At 37.3% G+C, this 23,272-nt stretch overlaps 1 protein-coding gene across 1 annotated transcript in view; it reads right to left on the bottom strand.

Moving 5' to 3' along the window:
* TMTC2 (transmembrane O-mannosyltransferase targeting cadherins 2) overlaps positions 1 to 23,272 on the bottom strand; it is a 231,215-nt gene that overhangs the window by 40,747 nt on the left and 167,196 nt on the right. The window contains exons 8-9 of the mRNA XM_062491239.1: positions 13,913 to 14,034; positions 291 to 372 (exon numbers count right to left, since the gene is read on the bottom strand). Coding sequence (XP_062347223.1) covers positions 291 to 372; positions 13,913 to 14,034 — 204 coding nt within the window. The remainder of the gene's footprint in view (positions 1 to 290; positions 373 to 13,912; positions 14,035 to 23,272) is intronic.

The raw sequence follows: 23,272 nt of genomic DNA, 5'->3' as shown, positions 1-23,272 counted from the left end.
ATTCCAGGTCATGAAACTTTGACATACGGCAAAAGTTGCCTTAGTTCTTTCCCAGAGAGGCAGAGATATTGAAATTCCTCTCATAGGAGGAAAGCTATGCAAAATATGAAAATCTTCACCTTTCCCTCTACAATGATTGAAAAATTGTAATGAAGTAATGTATGGTAGATTGGTTTCTTTCCTTTTAAAGAAGATATTTTGCCAATAAAACTTTTCAAATCTTTAATCACTTGGAGAGATTAACGGCAAGCCTGGAATATGTGTTCAAATCCTATCTATCTGAAACATACCATAATGCATATAGCAGTTTCCTTTGGTAGGATCCAGCTGAATAGCCTTCAAGAAGTACTTCTCTGCCTCACTCTTGCGTCCCTAAAAAAAAAAAAAAAAAAAAAAAAAAGTGGGTGAAATGATTTTAACACTCTGTCACCCTGACGCAATCATGTACAGTTAAAATTTCCAACTTCTAGGCACTGCAGAAAAACAACCACTGTTATCACTACACTATAACCTAAATAATCCAAATGTTTAAGTGTAAAGGTAAGTTTTGTGGTCGGTTACTTTATGGTGCAGATCTCCAGTCTGAGGAGGAAGAAATGTATCCAACATCATCAGTGTCCAAGAAGTAAGGAAGTGGTAGAAACATATTGCAAGAAGGGCTTTGGGGTGAACGTCAGGTCCATGCTACTTTTCCAGATAAGGATTACACTTACCCAAGCTAAAATCAGAAGACAAACTAGAACTTTAGTCATGCTTTTAAAAAAAAAAGTTGGTGGGGGCTGGGGGAGGGAAAGCATGTTATGTTTCTGCGAAATCATAGAATCCAGAAGTTCTCATATTGGAATATCATTCACTCCCACCCCCTGCTCCTCACAGGGCTACCTAAAGCCATATGACTAAGTGCTTTCCAGACACCTCTTGAGCTCTGACAGGTTGGGTGCTGCAGCCACTTCCCTGCGGAGCCTGCTCCAGTGACCAGTCACCTTTGCAGTGAAAAACCTTTTCCTAATATCCATTCTGAATGCCCCCTGAGGCAGCTCCATTTCTTTTCCTTATATTCTAAATAACACTATATATAAGGCAAAAGGCAAGGTTACCAGAAATGAAAGTACATAAATAGAAAATATTTTAGGGTTTAACATGGAAAGTGAAAAAACAGTATTTCAGATATTAATGTGGAAAGTCAGATTTTATCAGAAATCAATCCTGACAACCGTAAAACAACTGTAATAGAAATAGGAATTAAAAAAAAAAGGTCAAGGATATGACAGTTGGTCAGGGAAAAAATACCCAAAATCAAAGCCTAACAGAACTGATGGCAAAAAGAACAGCCATTTTCTGAGACAGATTTCCTTATCACTGGAATCACCAAATCACTATGGGTCCATTATGGTATAGAAGTGCCAGAGCAGATCCATTACTGGTTATTATTCTTGAAAAAACAGTGATATTGGATTAGTCTAGTCTGATACTCAAACACAAATCACTATCACATATACACTAAGACACCTGCAACCTGTTTATCCCCACAAAATTAGCTGTGGCTTGTCCTATAAAATAGGCAGCCTGCAGAATAAACAGTTAAGCTTAACCCCTGTGGAAGAAAGGCATTGTGGTCTGCACCTCTCGAGTTGCCTTGAGTGTTATTTCACAGATACAGCCATATAGGCTTCCTCAAGTTTTGTGGTTTGGAAACAGACATGGCATACATCCTGTACTATCCCACAAGTTAACATAGGAATAATAATGAGGTCTGTTCATGATTACAGCTGCTTTTGATTCTCAGTATTTCCCTCTGGGATCTTAGACACAATAAAACAGAGTGAAGGAAGTTGTGCAGCACACCAAGAACTATATGAAGACCAGGTTCCACCAAAACCAACACAGAGGCCACATTTCAAGAGATCATCCTGGTAGAGATATGAACAGGCTTAACATTTACAGGATTCCAGTTTCACAAAATGAACGTTCATTGGAGGTAAGAATTCAGCCTTATTATTTAGTAAACTTTGGTAAATCCATATTCCTTAAAGCCAAATCCACATGGCACAAGGTTCTCATCAACCAAATGGTGCAACCACCTGATAGAGTATACTATCTTATACTGCAGTGGCTCATCCTGTTTTAGAAAAAAAAAAAAAAAAACCCAAACAACAAATCCACAAACAAAAAGCCCAAAACAATAAACCATATGACACATAACCCAGGTCTGATTTTTCCCCTTTTACTAGTGCAGTAAATACACACACACACACACACACATACATTTATATAAACCACATTTTTTTAAAAAATTGCATGTAACTATAGTTAATAAGAAAATAAAATAATCATCAATTAAAACAATTGGCAGGGTGAGGAGATAATCGAACACTCGATTTTGCACATTTAAGTCTATGGCTGGCAGTTGTGGTCTGGCAAAAGTTATAATGGCTTATCTAAGTCTAGCATTGAGGCTTCAAAATGAGGCACTAAGCATATGTATCATTAATACTGACAGAATGAACATCTACAGATTTTGCATAATTGCATTTTTTAACAGACTAACACAATTAGTTTTAGCCGATTGCACTCTGTGTCTATTTCTAGAACATCAAAGCACAGTTCACTGAATACAGTCATAAAATTGTAGCTTCTACCTACAGAACTATAAGGCCACAAACATTTGTCAAACATGGTTAATTTTTATTTACTGGAATTACCAAAAATACATGACTGCTCTATGCTTTTTGGCACTTTCCAAATGGCATACTGCACTCAAGTTCAGGCTAGTCAGGAGACCTACAATACACAATGATGGCAGGTGCCAGCATACATAACATCAAAAGAACTGTGCTATTTAAAGGCTCAAATGGCCATTTCACAGATAAAGGGGAGAAAAATCTTTAATTATATCAACCAAGACAAAGTTATCTGATTAAAAACAAACGGCAAAGCTCCATTTGTTCACATTGCCCATCACTTTCATTTATTCACATTTGTCAAAAATTATTTTAAAAAATCAATAAAAGTGTTTTCTTGCAGACTGGCATTGTGAAGAACCTTGCCTCACACCAGCTAAAATGTCCCGTTTAATGCAATCTACTGCTAAAATGTTAATACCTCAATGTAGATTTAATACACATTATTTTTTTGTGCCAAAGTATGTAAAATATAACTGCTTGACAGAATCAGGCTTTTTCACAATTAAAGCTTAGTATTTATCAACTTATTTTCAATTATCCAATACACATCCTAACTAACCCAACAGAATGAAGACACTGTGTAGTTTACTTGACAGTAGTCCTGTCATTGTCCCCTTCCCATTCTGTATGTTTTCAGTGTCAAATAAAACAGAAGGCATAACGGAATAAAATTGTAACTTTTACAGAAAATCCAAATAATTGTTTAAACAGCTGAAAAATACTGATTTGGGGCAGGAAGGCATTTTGTGTGCATGCTCACTGTTACGTGCATTGACCCACACAAATGCAGGAATTGAGAGCCACTGGCAACCTCCCAATTTCTAGCAGCAGGGTTTGCAGTCATGTATGTGCAATGACATGCTCTGGCAATTTTACAAAGCAAAAAACTGAAAGTTTACAGCCATATGACAGCAGACTTACTTAAAGGATAAAGTAGTTATTCATAAATGTTAATGAAAATACTTGACAGCTCTGAGGATTAACAATGGGATACAAAATACCTTTCTCCTCTTGGTCACCAGTTCAGGTTCAGTCCAGGTCAGTAGCTAATGAAAAGGTGCTATATGACAGCTACTGGTCTGCTCAGGAGAAATGAGTGGGTGGTCCCAAGCCCTAATGGAGATCCTCTGCACAGACGCACTAGCATATTTATGGCTTTTCAGTGCAGAGACTAACAAGACAGAATCATAAAACAATCAGTGTCAATCTCCTTGCTGAAGAAAAGGACTTGAACATGATGAAGACACTTTAATAATTGATTTGGAAGACTGGCTGGTATTTGCTTTACTGGATCTGGACCTAAAGCATAAAATGAGGACAAACCTCGGGGAGTTTTTCATTAATAAAGAAAACATCAGTCCCCCTCTCTCCTGTCTCATGTCCAAATAAAGATGAATTTTCCCTGATTACCATCTTCCAGCGACACCAACAAATTTAAAAGGAAAAAAAAAAAACCTTTAATAAGTGCAGGTAAGTATTACAGGGCTCTTCTAACACGTAAATTGTCGTGGCTTTCAGAAATACCTCACTCTCTGCAAATCATGCAGACTCTAAATCAGAATGGCTGGGTGCTTGCAGTTTTGGAAGAAAAACTGCTAATTGTTTAAATATTATTTCAGAAGCTTGATATTTAAGACCAGTTCTTTGCAATTGACTGCAAGAGGTTTTTTGTTTTGTTGGTTGCTTCTTCCCTAGAGACCAAAACAATGTATTTGTGCTTGCTAATATGGTCAGACATACAACTTACCTGGGATACAAATGAAATATAATTGGCTGTTATGATCACCAGAACAAATAAAAGAGAGCCAGCTAAGGGCAGTTCATACATTAATAGAAGACTGTATTTATCCTTAAAATATTAAAAAGCTGAGGAAAAAAACTAACATTTCGATATCCACCCCAGTTCTTTTTTCCTCACTTTTCTTGTAACTGTGCCAAATTCATGTTGAGGCAGCTGTTGTACTTCAGGCTGCTGGAGGCCCAGGGACCCTGCAATGGTAGTAAAACTGGGAAAGACTAATACAGCTGAGCAGCTCTGAATAACCCTCCTGTGGAAACTATGATGACACAGTGGCAACCAGTAAGGTGGTTCAACAAATTAGGTGGTCTCTGCAATTTGAGCCAACTTTACATGACATAAATATTCATCATTCTTCAAAACTTACAAGTGTTTACCAGTAGGACACAGGCTTCATTCTTCAATACAGTTTTACCAGTTTTAACTGGTAATAATGTGATTGCATCAAGAACTTAATTCATGCCACAAATGCAGTTGACTATCACTCTCCACATCTGTTCTTTTTTTTTTTTTTTTTTTCTTGGCAAGCATTCACTTTTTTAATAAAACAGATTGAATTATGAAAAGATTTATTAATGGAAATTTGATGAAAATGTGCACACTGAATACAGAAAAAAACAAGTATTATGTTACATGATTTTTCTTCCTCTAGAACATTTTAAATTCACAGAATAAAAAGTGATAATAAAAAAGTTTGAACTGACTTCCTTTCCATGTTTAAGTTATTGCAGACCTGCATATCCTGTTTCATAATCAGTTCCTTTTGCCTCACAAGAGTGAGATGAAACAAAACTTAAATGGTGTGATACTTATTAAATGAGTAATAAATTCTTCAAAAGCTTTTACTTAGCTGGACTAATAGAACAGGAACTATGGAGTTGCATCTTATATTGACATAGGCAAACTCTCCACCCTGGCTCTAAATATTAGAAGTTCAAAACAAACTCTAATATCTAATATTTAGTAGCTAAGGGGATTCTTCTTTTTTTCTTCATTTTGCTGTTATTTCTACAACTCTTCCCTCTTCACTCTGAATTACAATATAAATATCTTGTAACATAATTTGTATGTGAAATGCTAGACCAACTGGAATATACAGGACTTGGATTATTAACATCAAAGGCCTAAAATTTATCTAGGTTTCTATACTTCCTGTGCATTAAGGAGACAAATCCTGCCTTTTCATCTCATCTTTATTACAATAAAATAATAACAACCAAACACGGCAGAGAAGCCGTCTCAGTGTATGGGAGCATGAATTGGATTACTCTAGAGGAAATTACACTATCAATCTTTATCTACCAATTCAAGGTAATTCACCATATATTAAACTTTAAAATAAATGTGAAGCAACTTTCTCATTATTGTCCAGTGTGACACAACCACATAACTTTGTTACTGAGGTCTTCTTCCTAGGCATTTCACTGGACCAGGGTCTTCACATGCACAATCCAGTACATTGCATACTGCTTGCACAACCCAGTACATAACCTAGTTGCTTTTGGAAATAAGCCTTGGTGGAATCAATAAAATGCAACCCCTTATTTTAGTTTAATCTTCTACTTGCATCTTAAGCAGTTCACTTCCATCTTATTATATAACATTATTCCTCCTTCAAACACATGCAGACTTTTGTTGAGTAAAAATCCATCTACTAGCTTCACTGAGATACTGCTGAAGTCAGTGTGATTCTTCTGTGAGCCAAGGGTAACTGAGAGCATAGTAACACAAACTGTATTCCTGAGTATACATCTCCAGTGATAATTAAAGGCATTATAACCAGAGCATTGAGACTGAAACAGTGCCCATGGACTTTGGCAGGAATCTACTGGAGCTTAAGCCTTTTTGAATGTGACACCACTGCATATGAACTGACACATAGATGTAGAAATTTAAAGCACAGCTCAAAACTTTACTGGCACAGGACATGATTGAGAGACTATTAAGGTGAAATTTTCTTCAATTATTACACATCAAATTAATCAATAGCATATTAAAGCTATTTGACATCCATTTTCTTGGTTTATGTGTCTCCTATTACCAAAATCATTCTTATTTTATTAAAGTATTCAAAACAATATAGAAAATAAATGCAGGCATAGGTTTTTTCCCCCTTGGAAGTTTCTTTTTTTTCAGCTGTCCTGTTGGGTGGGGTTTTTTGTTTGGTGTTTGTTTTTAATGATGTATTTATTTTTAGTCTTTCTTTTGTGGTAATTTGAAGTCTAGAAGGAACTTACCTCATTACATCACTGCTGGAACCAAGAAATATTGTGTAAAGTATTAAGTAAACTTTTAAAGAACAGATTTCATTCTATACCTTGTGATTTATTTACTGTCTAAACCCCTACTGAAATGTTCACTTCTGTCATTAAGCTTTGACCATTTCATATCAAAAATATGCAATGAAATGTGAAGTAGATTTCCAGGTTAGTCTTTTTCTTTTCTGTTCAGTCTTAAACCATATTTTGTATTTTCTGATAAAGAAGTGTATTAGTATCTGCCCATATTTTACTGGCCATCCAGTAGAATAGAAATTCAGTATTTTCACATGCTGTTTTCACTGAGTCCTATGAATTTCTTTTAAGTGAAATTTGGCCTATCTTTCCACGATTACTCACAAAATTGCCATGCACAGAGTAACTATACTCAACCATGTAATAAAACAAAAAAGATCTCTGTTTTGGTGGGTTAGAACTAGATGGTCTTTAAGGTTGCTTTCAAACCCAAAACAATCTGTGATTCTTTCATGAAAGCAGTTTATCCTGTGTCAGTGATGTTCTCTGTAACAAGCTTCAAATTTATGTTGAGTAAAGTGAGAAGTTTAGGGCTCCCCCTTTCCTGTACAGGAAGTTAGAAACATGACACCGAAGACGAGATCCCTAAAGGAGGTTAGAGAGAGGTTATGTGCCTAAGTACCTGTTCCAGAGTAATTTATGAACTAGACAGATATGCTATATTTAAATGAAAATATTCTGCTTTACAATTAATTCTATGACAACTGGCATGCAGCCAAACACATGTCCTAAGGGGACTGGAAAGTATATCTATGGATGCAATACTTCTGGCATGAAGGCAGCCTCTGAAGAAATACAAGCTCAATAGATGTCAGCTATTGAAACTTCTGTCACTCGGAAATCCTGTCATTCAAACTGGAGGTGTTAAAGCTCCAGATACACCAGATAACCAAACCTTTAAAAAAAGGGCTCACACTTCTGAAGTCAGTAAATCTGATTTTCACCACCAAAAGGGAAACCCCTTCCTTCTAGCCCCTGTAAGTGAATTGCATGTAAGGTGGAAACAAAAATGAAAACAACTCACATTTTGCAAACTCAGAATTAAATACAAACTGTGCATGTATCAGTTTTAACCCTCAAGAGATTTCAAGTGTCAAGAATGCTCATAGTGTCTGTGCCAGGTTCCAAACACAAACTGAATACAAGACAAAAAGGCAGTAGTGGCTACTGCTTGGCTTAACTTGATTTCTTAGGCAAGGCATTCTCATGGATTCAGTGCCATTTTTGTATTGTCATGATGCGACTTTAACTTACATATCAAATATAAATTAAAAAAAAATTTTCCTAGAAGCAGTACTAACAGCCAAGGGATATAGTTTCCCAAAACGAAATACCTAAGAGCTTTGCTGATCTAATTAAATTGACCTGTTCAGAAAATGCCTTTTCACTAATTAAAGATTTCTCTATGTGTAGGCATTTATTGGTCCCCTAAGTATTACTGAAAATATTTTTGTTTGCTTTAAAGGAGTCAATTACTAAAAGAAACTGTTCTGGAAGATCAGGACTAGATTTATCATAGAGCATTTCAACTGCTATGTCTTAAAGACAGCCATGATTCTTTTGACATCATGACTGTTCTCCCTCATTCCTGCTTTCTTCCCATTTGCGTAAAACAAGAGAGACAGAAAAAAAGTAGCAATGAACCAATGACATTAAAGATGACAATATGACAGATATTTCCAACAGAAATGCAAATTTCCTTTCTGTGCTGAAACACCAGCAGCAAGTAATTACAGGAATAGTAAATGTTGAATTAGTCTATTCATTGTACACCATTCTCCTTTGCCCCTGCTGTCCCATTCTTTTCTGTTCTTCCTATCTTCCACTTATTTCTACGTTGGCATTTATTTATATTTGTTTTGAGATGACAGTCAAGCACTACATCAATTACTGAATACAGTAGGATATTTGATAGCAACACTGAGTAATTTCAGAACTAACCAAAAATGGCAGGGTACCTAACTGGCCTTCTGTTTGTCAGACGCATAAGCAACAATCAACTACAGGCAAAAATATGGTCACTCACTGAGGAGTAACGTTCTCAAAACTTAAGAGACGTACTAAACTTCAATGCTGATGCTTGAATGTCACAATCCTGGTGCTTTTATATTAATCCAAAACACTGCCTGTCTCTATCACGTCTATGACTGCCTTTCCCCAACCCCCTTTTGAAGAAAACAATTTAAAATAAAATATTTTATATGATAGGGTATCTTCTAGGATGATTATTGCTGAATAGGTGGAGCTCCAGCACCGAAATTTTACAAGGCAAAGTAAATTTTTCTTACAGCACTTTGTGTGATTTTTCAAGCCATTAAAAAAGGGAGATTAACAGCACTGTGTGGAGCCATGTAAAATGAAAGAAAAACCTGCATTTTTTTTCCAGAGAAATATAGCAAAGCCTGTAACTCCTATATGCAACGTACAATATGTTATAATATAAGGTTATCCCTAAGTACTTCAGCAAGTAGAACCCCTACTGCAAATTATGCAGCATCATTTGTGGGCTCAACTTCCCTCAAAACAGATAAAACAAAACTTAAAAACAATTCATTTTTGATTGATTGAAATAAAGCTTCTCAGACTAGCATGTTGCTGTAACAACTAACCAGTGATTAATGGCAGAGAGGCCAGACATTTAGGAGGGAAGGTTTCTTAGTATTCTCTTTAGGACTACTAAATTGAGAGGAAAAAAATTTAAAAGCCTTACTTGCAAATTATTTTTTAGCATGGCAGGCAATGCCTTCTCTTCTAGAACGTCTGCTCATATAATGGAAAAAGAATTACAGTAGATGCACAAGGCATCACCTGGCACTGTCATTTTTGACAGACTCATTTTTATCCTAAAGCTGGGAGTCTTACAATTTCAAACCCTTTTAAAAAATTATGCTTTTTTTTGTAATGAAAAATAAATTACCTAAGCAAGAGATGAAGCTCAGATGCTGTGGTACGAAGCTACCAGAAGATTGGCTATGTCAACTAACATGTCACATTGAAAAATAAATTCCTCAAGTAATTTAAGCAGCTTAGCAAGTTAAAGGTATGAAAAGCACATAATGCTAAAGCACTACAGCTCTAAACAGCTACATGTCATTTCAAAAGTATAAAACAAGGACAAATCTAAGCCCCAAACAACTGGCTATTTTCCAATTATTCTAGTAACTGAGCTACTAATCATGATTTTCAACCACTAAATTATGTTGTCCAAACATATTTTCAAGAAAATTGTAGCTTAGTGGGCTGTAATTCTTAGATATAAATATATCATGAACTAATACAGAAGCTAGGAAATTCTTGTGACTTATGCTATTAGGTAACAGGACTGTAAATTCATTAGCTATTCCTCTGGAGGTCTTTAAGCTGCTGTAGTTTTCCCTGCATATACAACAGCATGCCCAAGTCCATTTGAGCATTACTTGTCTCTTTTCCAGCCTAAATGAATCTCTGATTCTCCGTGATGCTGCTTTCAGTAAGCATTAATACTGGCAACAGACTTGAGAAGGCAGAAAAGCTGAGGTTAAAATTAAGCCACTTCTTTGGAATAAAAGTAAGAAAGTAAAACAGAGCTGAATTTGTGAACTTTACAGGCCTGACTTGACTGCTAGGGGTTTTATATCAGAATTGCCTTTGGCTGGAATTTAGGAACTTGTCTGGAAATCACTTCCTCTCCTCCTTTACACCCTCAGTTTCACTGATGGAAAAATTTTCTATCTATATTAGCACCTACATCCACCATTCGCTTCATTAGTCTCCTATTCAATCTCTCATACTTCTCTCCTAGAAAAGAGATACAGAGAAGTGTTATTAACAGTTTTGTCTCAGTACCTATATTCAGAAATAGGTTTGTAAAAATTTCCAGGTTCTGATGGCAAAGAAGCCTCTAACACATCTCTTCTTTAGCATCCAAAAACTACTGAAGTAGTTTTTTCTCTTTCGTAAATTTACAGGCTGTGAGAAAATGATCATTAACCTGGGTAGCAAAGTATAAAAGAAGAATAAATCACAGTGGTAGCTCAAGATGGGATTGGGCTGACATAACTATGCCAAAGGGAGCAGCTCTAATCTGAATCCCAAGGAAGTTTATGAAGACTTCCAGGAAGCATGTCAGTTACAGCAATTATATGTTTGCGATGGGAACTAATACTAGGACAGTTCAGTACACCAGAAACTGGACAAAATTAATTTTGTGAATCACTGAGCAGACAGTAACCTGAAAAATTAAGTGACCAAAATAGAGACAAAACCCACATATACATATTTTACTGCTAAATCTCTTCATCCATTTTTGTGTTGAATATTTTTTCAGACCTGTAGCTCAAAGAACTAACTGGAATTAATGCCAATTTTCAATAGATCAAAGAAAAAGAAAATTTATTTTTCATTAATTAAGTAACCATTAGAAAAATATTGTGCCATCTGTAAATACTTTGTCATCATAATGTTTCTTGCTATAGGTTTATGAAGTCCTGAAAGTCAACAGGACATCAGCACCATCTTTTCAGCTTACACTGCTGTCAATAGAATGGACATCAACCCTTTCTGTATATACTGCCATGAATATGAGAAGCAAAAGTAACAAAAAAAAGTGTCAAGGGGTAACAACAAACGTGAGGAGAATAGACCACAATTATGGCACAGAGCAAGTATAGGAAAGCAAGTGTATGCTGAGAAAGGAAAGGTATTTTATTGCCTATCATAACGCAGTATTCAGTGTTCGAAGTTGTATACAGCTCTTCTCTTTGCTGAGACACATTCATCCACAAACACAGCTCAGATGCTCAAGGCACAATCCCCCCACACACATCTCTTCTGCTTATATCCCCAGAGAAATGTAAACAGTTCAATTCTACTATAAGGACACAAGCAGATTTTTCATTGCTTCCTTCTAAAAGTTGAGATAATAACATGAAATTTTAATCCTATTACTGCTCTTTCACAATGAGGGGACAGAATTAAAAAAAAATATATTAGTGGCTCACAATGTGTCTACACTTCTTGGATTTGGGAATTTTGTTATTTTGAAGAAAACTGTGAGACCTTGTTTCCCAAAACAACTGCAAGACTTTCCCTAACAGTCCTCATATTTCACACTCATCGGTCAAAAAAATTAACTAGAGGAGTAGCAGGGTAGAGGGGTTTGTGTGTACCAAACAAACAAACAAACAAACATTTGGATTTTATTACAAAATCTCTTTATTTCCTGTCCCGGCCAGGACAAGGTTTTTGCAGTAGCCAAGAGGGGGCATGGCCAGGACCCAGAGGTTGTTCTACACCACCTCCCCATCCAGGAAAGGGGTAAAGGGGTGACTTCTGGATCGAGGAGCATGGTGCCATAGTCGGATATTGCCAGGGGTTTGTGTGTTGTGAGCATTCCCATCTGAATCTTCTGCCTCTCTCCTACACTTTGTTATTAATACTGTTGCTCTTATTACTTGTTTTCTTATTCTATTACTGTTTGCAGTAAATTGTTCTTATTTTAGCCCATGATCTTTACCTTTTGTGCCTTCAATTATCCTCTCTAGCCTGCTGTAGCAGGAGGGAGAGGAAGTAGTGCGAGAGCAGCATGTGGTTTGGAGTGTTACAGTGGGAACACTAAATTGAGAAATACTATTCCTAAACCACAACACTTCCCCACAGCAATTCCAATAAATTAGCACTTTTCTGTCAAAGATCTGACTTTCTGCTATTATTCTTAGGTGCAAGTTACAAAGATATCTGCTAGAAAAGCAAGGTACATAAGGAATTTTTCCTGTACAACCTATCTGTAGTTCTATTCCAGAAGAAGGTAAACAGTGGGTGCATATATTTATCAATATCCCAGCAATTTTAAACAGTAACTGGAAATTGTTTAAAAAAACCCAAAAAAAACCCCAAAAAACCACAAAAAAAAAAAAAAACAACAAACCCAAACCAAACAAAAAAAAAAAGCCCACACCTTTCCAAGACAATGAGGATACAACATTACCACTTTGACTTCCATTAGAAGTTAAAACCTTCTCTTCCAGGCAGCTTTCAATAAAACTCTGCATTTAACATTACATGACATCACATTTATCATAACACGATGACATAATTACATGATAACAATTTTTAAGTCTTTCAAACTATGTTGTCACCTGTTAGTCATACATAAAACTTTTGTTTCAATTCCTTCCCCTTTTCCAAAATCAGATACTTTTAGCAGTAAGGGATCTCCTGAAATCAAACATGAGCTGTTGTTTTCCACTGGATAAAAGATGTTTTTTGCTTGAAGACTGGACAGCACAATCAAGACTATAGTAAAAGCTTATCACCAGGTGTAAAGTTGAGGAATATTCAGACTGAGCCACGAGGACTCAAGAACCATACACAGGTGTATCAGTAGAGCACAGAAAGGAAATACAAACCCAGTAAGGTGAACAATGACAGAAAATGTAGAATAGATAAAAAACAAAAGAAAAATGGGAATGAGAAATGAAAAACAAATGGAAGGCAGTTTTAAAACACAATTATTTGAATTAGTAAAATATAAATCTATCTTCATCTTCAAAATGTGTGAATATCAATGAGGGACTGGCACTTTGCTATAAATATTATATGGGGTTACAAGGTACAAGCACACCTGCAGTCAAAACTTAAGTTAATTTTACAGAAATAAACAAGTCCAAGTCTCCTGATTTTTTAGAACTAGCTCATAATAGTTAGGTAGTTCCTCTCACATGCTCAAAGAGATATTTCTAAAGAAGTGTAAATTCAAAGCATGAGATGTTATTCAGAAAGTATAGGTGACACCCAGACATATGCTGCTCCAACAGCCCTGAGTCAAACACTGAATATCTTACAGAATTCATTCCATTACTTGTCATCCAAAGAACTTATAATAAAAGCTTTTTCAGAATAGAACTCCATACTGTGCATTACAAACCTCCTGTGCCATTATAACTGTTTTTTTCCAGCACAGAGTTGGTACTACCTCAAGAATAGATGCAATGTCTCACAAAACCCCAATACTGTCGAAGTCCTTAATTAAAAGTAGTAACTGAATCAGTGTGACACATAAGGCAATAAGCAATTTTCAGGCCAAAGCCTTCCCATCCCTTTACCTAACCTACTCAAAGGACCTGAGACCACTTCCCAGGAGGTGTTGATAAACTCACCGTCAGAGCCAGCAGTTTTCCATAGGTGAGGTGGGCTGGGATGTGGTCGCTCTTGGATCGCAGTGACTCCACATACCAGTGCTCTGCTTCAGGCAGTCGGCTCATTCTCATATAGGCTTCACCTGCAGGGTCAAACAAATGCTAGTGAGAATGCCACTCATTTTTCAAGGCTTCCATAATTTGTTTATCTCATACTTTTCTATGTTTTAAATGTGCAGAGATCTAGAAGAGGGTGAAGTGATTTGAACACTTATAACCACACCAAGACACAAAAAATCCTTGGAGACACTTGAGTGAGGAGATTATGTTAAGGCCTTATTAGGGCTGAAATAGCATAGCTGAGATGGAAACTATTGTTGGAAAAGAATTGTCAGAGAGCGCACCACCTGCTAAGCTTCTGTCAAAAATCTGAAAGGAATTTCGCCTGATCTAATTTAGAAAAACTACTTCTTTTCCATCACCCTGCATTGCAAAGCATGGAATAGCAGGGAGCACATTGAAATTTAAGTTTGCATTTAATCATAATAACTCAAGAACCTAAATTTTGTTTCAAAACCTAGGGAAGTTTGAGAAAAGAGTCCTGAAAGTATATTGAAGGGAGGGGCAAGACATTAAAAAAAACCTAATCTCTGAATGTAGTTATATTAGATCATCTACCACAATCTGGTTAAATTAAAACACACCATCCATTATTTTAAATTTGCTAATCTTAAGAAGTCACATACAAAATGACTGAAACTGGACATTTTTCAAAGCGAAATCCTTTACAATGAGAGGCTGAGGCAGGCAATGTTGAAGAATAATATATAAATGGGATGTCAGAAAGCCTGTTATAAGTTTATATATATATATATATATATGTATAATATTAGTGTTAGACAGATAATTGTAGTAATGAAGTTTCTGAGACAGAGTTTAGCATACATAGCAAGAAAGTCTCTTTCTTCAAGAAGCAAACAAATTTCTCAAAGGTTGGAAACAATCAATATGAAACGAGTATGCAATGGTGAAGAATAACAGTTTTCAGATTAACACTCTATACTTACACAGCTCTTTCACAAGGACTAGATATAAACATGTCCTTGCCCAGGTCACTGACAGTCTGAAAATGCCAACTGACGATTCAGGATTTCATCATCCCAGCAGCTAATCCATTTCTAATAAATTACTAAGTATCTACCAAAATTAAGTTACAGGTTATCAAATGCTATTAATGGAGGATCAAGAGACTACAGCTGACCCAAGAAAAGATCAGCTTAGGCTCCCTCCAGGTTAGTGACAGCCTCCAGTTCTGCATTACATGAAAATGAACAACTGGGAAGGTACCAGGGAGGAGAGGGGCCAAAGTTCTATGATCAAGATTGAAGCCAACAGCCACACCCCCAAAACTTGGAGAAAAAGATTCTCAAAGAGGAAGAACAAGTAACTCATAGCATGGGACCTATTTTATGTCTTTATCTTGAATATTTACAGAGGCTATGGAAGATTTTCTTCATAATAGAAATTGGACAAGGCCAAGTCAGATTTTTTTTCTGTCTTTGGCATCAGAGGAGAAGGATCCCAGGCAAAATGTGGCACTTGTGTTTTGAGTTTCAAGAGTTAGGGTGTGGTGCAAGCAAAATGACCAAACTTCAGATCACAGATAAAATGAGCTTGATGAAGAGACAGAAGTTATGTTGACTGAGCCAAGGCTAAGGGAAACCAACGTGATTGTTATGAGCAAATAGATTATTTTCAAACAAGCCTGCTATACTTAGAGGCTTGCATCCCTGTTTGGAAAAAAAGTCTACTTGTTCTAAATCAAAGATCTACATCACATTTCATACTCATGCATTGGTCTGGATATCTGATTACACACAGAAGCACTCAAGTAATTCTGCTGCTGTTTAGGGCAAAAAAGATAGAACAATTCCCTCCAAAAATGCCCAGGCTAAATTTAAAAAAAAAAATGAAATAAAAAAAAAATCAAAAATCCAAACAAGTAAGAAACCCCAAAAGAACATGAACATCAAACTCAGTGATAGTAACATTTGATTTTTTCACTGTATCAGCACTCACAAATAAGCGACATAACATTACACTTTATCTGCACAAATAAAAGTCATTAAGTGTTGAAAGGACAGAAGAAGCCAGAAGTCAAGCTGTATGCTCCCCTCAACTCCTCTCCCTAGCTGCATGCTTTAATGAAGAACATTTAATTATTTGATTGCATACTATTTTTCTCACAGACCCCTGTTGCATTAGCATACAGGAAATTAGGAATCCATATTGTCATTTTCTTCAAATGGAAAATTCCACCCCAACCTGTTACAGATTGGTAGAGTTTTAAGCAATTAAAACAAGATGCTTTAAGAGTAATGTAAGCAGCCATAAGAGATGGCTCTATTATCTGCAGGTTGTAAAGGCTGAACGCACTGCCAAATATCAAATAAATCCAAGGTTCCAATCTATTTTTCACTATGGATTCTGATATAAAACTTTGGGGTACTTGAAAATTCAATTTTTAATAGATTTTAAGAGAACAACTACTTCACAACTGAACTCCTAAAACTTTGAGGACATTTCTGAGTGGGGACACCTAGAAACAAAGCTACAAGATGCCAATCTAGATATTTGACTGTAAAGAAAGAAACTGTATTCTCCTGAACTTCACAGATGAAAACTGGGAGGAGCTGGTAAATTCCTTGAAGGCAAGGAGGCTCTGCAGAGACACCTCAACAAACCAGAGACATGGGAAACCACCAACCATATGAAGCTGACCAAAGGCAAGTGCCAGAGTCTTCACCTGGGATGAGGCAACCCTGGATGTACGGACACATCAAGGAATGAAAGGCTGGAAAGCAGAGTTGTATAAAGGGTCCTGGTTGATGGCAAGTTGAACATAACTCAGCAGTGCCCTGGCAGCCAGGAGGGCCAAACCTGTCCTGGGGTGCATCAGGCACAGCATCACCAGCTGGGCAAGGGAGGGCATTGTCCTGCTGTGCTCTTTGAAAATAAAAATCTCGAATATATACATTCCATCAGTATTTAAATTTAATTTTTCCATAATTTCTTTCAATTGGAAGTATAAACAATTGGAAAACGAAGGAGAGATCTGTGTCCCTGTGTGCCGCAATACCACAGGGAGTCTGTGTCTTGGATAATGCAACCATGCAGCTTTCTTGTCCAAATCAAGGCTGCAGATGTGCTTACCATAACTGCACCTCTCTTGATATACTATTTCCCTCTTTTTTCCCTTTGGTACCAGTGCATAAAATAACATAATAAATCTGGAAGTACAATTTGATGGTACACTATACTTATGTATAAGATACACTGCAACAGATTAACAGTTCTGGTTATAAATATGCAGTGCATGCACATCTTCCTTGAAACAGCTGAAGCAGGTGAACATAATAGCATCAAGTTCTGCATAGACCAAGCATATTGTGGGTCAATTTTTTTCCTTTTACAGAATAATCTCCTTGAAGATTTCAAGGAATGTATTGTATTTTACTGGGGTTTTTGATGGATGGGAATAAATCCACATTTACTTTGGCTGAACAAATTCTTAAAAGACCTCAAATAGCTGAAGCAAAGCCTTATCTGTTTTAATTAGATCACTAAGCTACTTTTGAGGGAAAATACCTAAAGTAGAAAACAGATATAAATGAAGGGCAAAATAACATCAGCTGCAGCATGGAACAGCGTGGATATTGCACAGCTGTTTCCTGCTGTACAAAGGCTTCCAATGAAAGTCATACATTGACAAAGACAGAGGCATTGAGCTCACACAAGATAGGCAATTTCATTTTCATGCCAGTATAGGTTTCTTTAAAACTCTATTAGTATAAGCACTTTGCCTTAGAATCATGCTTAACTGGGATCCCTGTACTCTATTTTCAGTATTGGACCATATTTTTAGTCTTCGAATGTTATGATTATACTTATTTTCATATGAAATGTGGCATATTTAAAATTAAAATGCATTTCATCCGTAGAATCAGCTTTTCCAGACTATTACCTAAGAAAACTCAAGCATTTCACATTAAAATATAGATCAATAGTCCAAAGAGATAAAACTAAGAAAATCTGGGAACCTGGGGGAAAAAAAAAAAACCCAAAAAAAATCCAAACATGCTCTCAAACATTGAATCAATTACCGTCTCCAACAAACCACTGCTGTAACCTTCCTACCCAGCTTGATTCCCTCAAATCAAAGTCAGAAAAACAGGAGACACTGCAATCAGATGGAAGATTCCTATTTAAAATCATAGTCACAGAATCATTTAGGTTGAGAGAGACATCAATCATCGACGTCCATCCTTTGACTGAACATCACGTCAACTAGATCACAGCACCAAGTGTCACATCCAATCATTTCTTGAACACTTCCAGGGATGGTGACTCCATCACTTCCCTGGGTAGCCCAATTCTTGACAATTCCAATTCCAATTCATGACAACCTTTTCAGTGAATAAATTCTTCCTGATGTCCACTCTCCCCTGGCACAGTTTGTTCTTGTTTCTTCTTGCTGTATTGCTGGTTGCCTGGCAGAAGAGACCAACCCCCAGCAGGCTACTTGCAGGTAGTTGAAGAGAGTGATAAGATCTCTCCTGACTCTCCTCCAGGCTAAATATGCCCAGATCCCTCAGCCATTTCTTGTAGGACTTGTGCTCCAGACCCTTCGTCAGCTCCATTGCCATTCTTTGGGCATTCTCCATCACCTCAATATCTTCCTTGTAGTGATGGGCCCAGAACTGGACAGAGGATTCAAGGTGTAGCCTCACCAGTGCAGAGAACAGAGAGTCAGTAACTTCTGTGGTCCAGCTGGCCACACTATTTCTGATACCATCCAGTATGCCTGGGCACACACTGGTTCATGTTCAGCTGTTGGTGACCAACACCCTCGAGTCCTTTTTCCCTGGGCTGCTTTCCAGCCACTCTTCCCCCCTGCCTGTGGTTGTTGTGACCCAAGTACAGGACCCAGCAATTCATCTTACTGAATCTTACACAATTGGCCTTGACCCATCATCAATCCAGCTTGTTCAGGTGCCTCTGCAGAGCCTTACTGCTCTTCAGCAGATCAATACTCCCAATCCAACTTAGTGTCATCTGTGAACTTACTGACGGTGCACTCAATTCCCTCATCCAGATCATCAGTAAAGATATTAAACACAACCGGCCCTAATATTGAGCCCTGTAGAACATTGCCAGGGACTGGCTGCCAGCTGGTTGCAGCACTTAGCTACTTAGCTTTGGACACCAGATATAAACTACCACAGTCTGCAAAGTCTCAGAGGGGGAAGGGCTAAAGGATCAGAGTGAGGGTGGTAAGGGGGAGAGAAGAAGCCCAGCATTTTATTCACATCACCACTGGAGAGGACATCTTTCTTATTTCCATGGAACATGCAATAAAATGTACATATGGAAAAAAAACAACACCCTTCTTCCATCCAAGTTACTTTTAAAAGAAAAAGACTTGTAATGTACATTTAGTAAGAAATTACCAGTAGAACTTCATGAGATTCACAGGAAGCACACTGATGACTAAAGCTTAGATAAGTGCAGGTACCATACTCTGCATAAGTTATGATGTGTGGTATGTATTTCACAGCTTAATCATCTTTGGATCTTATAAATTAAGTGTTGCTCAGCATGCACAGTAAAACTATACCAAAGGGTTTCCTGGATTTCTAAACACTATTTCAAAATAATTCAATATGAAAACATCTAATGGGAGTGAGGGGTAAATGGGATAGGAGCCTTAACAATATTAACAGGTTTGTAGAAACAGCCGTGTCCACCCAAAAGCATAATCAAGTAAAGTGATAGCTATGTTATAATCATCAACACTGAAAGTCTCTCTGCATGCTAAGCCTTTGTACTTATGACACAAACCTCTGCACCAGATGTCAAATCTGGCTCCCCTTTTCTGAACTGTACACTTGTGTATGATTTGTTTTCTGTCTGTGTGCAGTCCAGCAGATTCTCAAGGAGAAATTTAAACTTTGTGCATCATGAACTGTATTCACTTCTGCAATGTTAGCCTTTTTGTGAATTGCATTTCTCATTAAAAAAAAAAATTTGTAAGGCTTTGCCTGAAGTGCATTTGAAAATAGATATTCAGATGTTAGTTAGCAAGGGTAGATGAAGTGCAATCAAGACATTTGTCTTTATGACAGTATTTTGCCAATCTAAACCTGAACCATGCCACCCCACAATCTTTCTTGTTACTGTTTGGTATTAAAATAAAACCTCCATGGTCCACTTCACACCACTTAACTGTCAGGAGTATGAATTACTGTAGCAGGTGGGCTAGTGTGGTTTTAAAAACAATGTAATACAATCACCTGTACAATATCAGATTTCAAGGAATGCAAAAGACATCTAGAGCAGAGGCTGATCCTTAAGCAATCCTAATATTGGCATTAAAGTGTTCAAGATCTCACAGGGACCATTTTATCTTCTGACCTCAGGCCTTAATTGAAACTTTAAACAAAATATATTACCTATTTAATACAGCTGAGCTGGACTCTGGTCTTTGTAGTGCAAGTTGCCATGCAAAGCAAATTAATCTGTGTAACCTTAGCGTGTACTTTTTAATTTACATCAAAGAATATAGTATACAGAAAATAAATACCAAGCCAACCTTATACAGCTTGTTGAACAATTATTTTGATTCTAGTTCTTAAAGTTTCAATCTTTAGCTGTTTTGGGTTCTCCTAAGGAAAAAAAAATGAAAAGGCTTTATATCTTGGTACAATGCCAGAGAAACATATGGTTTCCTTAGCTGAGTTGTTGCACACCTGGCAAAATAAATCACAGCAACAGGAGACCAAAATCTTCCCTGCAACTTTCTCATATGCACAAACTTAGAACATCTGATGCTGGTATTACAGCCCCGTCTTTTGTATCATGAAAAAAAAAAAAAAAAAACCAAAGTCAAATGGATGCCTGCTTCTTGAGCCCCAACACTTCTTTTTCCCATTAAGAGGTAAGTTACAGCGTGTTTTAAAGGATGAGAGTCTGTCAGGCAGACTGACACACCGGAGGAATGAGTCACTGGGGCTGTCAGAGCAAAAGGCCAGTAGAAGCAAGCACAGGAAAAGAAGTGTAACAAAGAGGGAAAGCAGGTGGTGTAAAGGCTTAGCACTGCTGGAGTGTTAATGCTACTGCACTCAGAGCACTGGAGTTCCAACCTGGTTCAGTTTAAACAGCTCATCTCCTGTTTATTCTCTTTCAAGTAGGTCATGTACATCATGCAGGAGAAAAAAAATCTTCCAAAAAAATCTTCAATGAATCAGCAGTTACTAAAAATTAGAGGACGCACAGTTTCATTATACGAGGTGCCAATATGTAGCAATATGTGTGCCACTCAACCAAGCAAAGGGATTGCTAGAAACTGGGAATACAGTCATCACAATAACAACCATAGCAGTTAATCCTCAAACTGTGACTTCTCTTGGATTTCATGATAAGCTGTGACAACTTTTTCCACATTTAAAGAAATGGGGAAGACTACTTCTGTCTGCTACTTCCCAAGCAGATGGGCAGCATTCCCCAGTTTCTCCTCCTTCCTCCCCAGCAATGAGCATACAAGGAGTGGGGACAGCTCAGTCAGGTTTATGCAATTGCAAGCACATGATACAGGACTGGCCTATTTCAGTTCCTCTGGTCTCCCTTTGAAAGGCAAGAAGTGGGCAGACAAGTTTATATAATGCTGTTTATCAAAGAAAGTGTTATAGCGAACATGTTTATAATTTTGTCTTGAACATCAAAACAGAAATAAACACTCCAGGCGGCCTTCTGATACTCAGTGACACCATAGGAGCTGCAAAGCGGATGCATTCCTGATAATGGATGCAGTTGCCCTGCTCTCCTGTCACACACAAAGGAAAGAGATGACCAAAAAGGTAGTTCGGATTTATCTCACCCAACTCGAGCTACTGAGTCTAAGCTAGTCTCCTTTTAGAGGAGAAGTATGCTTGCAGGGATTATGTGTATAATCTTAAATAGATGTCTGAATCAGAAGGGCTTCATTACTCCCCAGAAGTACGGTTTTCTTTCCACACTACGAAGAGGCATAGCTACCTAGCTCTGTCTTGTCATCTCAGGTAGGAGAGACTAAATGCAGCCATGTAGGCTTATCTAGACACAGCCAGGACAGCTTTGAACAAATCAGCGTGAGTCCTGTTAAGACAGCTGCACTGCATTCTATTCATGTCACTATCCAACTTTATGTAGCCTTGTGGATTACCTTTGCAGCATAACCTACAAGCAACACTTCAGCAGCCAGCGTGAAGCAAGTTATGTCTCCCCTGCAAAAGCTACCATCACAAAAGCAACCAAAATACAAATACAGGCTACATTAACCATAAATTGAAATTCTCAGAGCTTCACTAGGAGCTAAGGTACACTCAGTTGACCATGTCTTGTTATGCCACCTGGACATCCATGAAGTGCTGGCAGCAACTTAAAGGAAGCAGAAACCAGAGTATGGGCTAAGGAGAGAAGGGAGGAAATATAGCAGGAGCCAAGCCTGGGAAAAGGACTGAGCTAGTCTTTGTGTTTTTGTGAGTTGAAAAATGCAAACCGCAGGAACAGTGTGAACTTGGACATCACAGAGTGTACTTAGTAAGGAAATTGGGAAAGGCCTCCTGAACCTAAAAAAGTAACAAAAAAAAAAAATCTGAAGAAACTTATAGGTCATTGTATTTTTAAGGTAGCATCTCTTAACTGGAAAAGAAAAAGGGTAGCCCAAGCCTGCTTTGCAATGGGACAAGCATTGCATGCTAGAAACAGCACTGGTCTACGCTTTCCGATTTCGCATTCTGAGGAACACTTTTATCAGAATTATGAAAAACATATCTACACTAAAGAGGACAATCAAACTTCAGAGAATTTGCTGAAGCACTGCAGTATTTGAGCAGCCACTATAGGACAATGATAGTAAGCAGAGGTTTAATTCACACGGTGGTGACTGTTGATACCATCACCAAATTGATCAGCAAATGCTGATAAATAAAAACTGGTAAAACAATAATTTCACTAAGACTGACAGTGAGCAAAAGTATATGTGATAATCTATTTGTGCAATGTATGGATTTTAGCTATGAGCATCAATCTGGTAAAGCTTGGTGTTCAGGGAAAAGTAACTCTCCTTTGAACTGTATGAACTGCTAAGAAAGTGTTTAGACTGACATTAGATACTTTGCACTGTGGCAAGTGAACTGCTTAATCTAGCATTTACATTTACATTTCTCAAACATACAGCATCAGTTACAACTAAAATTTGACTTTTTCCTGTGCCCTAGTACTTGTAAGTTACTAATAAAAGATGTCTCTCCTGAACAAGTAGTCAAGAACTGTGTAAAAGCA

The sequence above is a fragment of the Cinclus cinclus genome, chromosome 4 (genome assembly GCF_963662255.1).
Source record: "Cinclus cinclus chromosome 4, bCinCin1.1, whole genome shotgun sequence".
NCBI classification, from domain to species: Eukaryota; Metazoa; Chordata; class Aves; order Passeriformes; family Cinclidae; genus Cinclus; species Cinclus cinclus.
The sequence above is the reverse complement of the archived record's forward strand: the minus strand, read 5'-3'. Positions and strand labels throughout refer to the sequence as shown.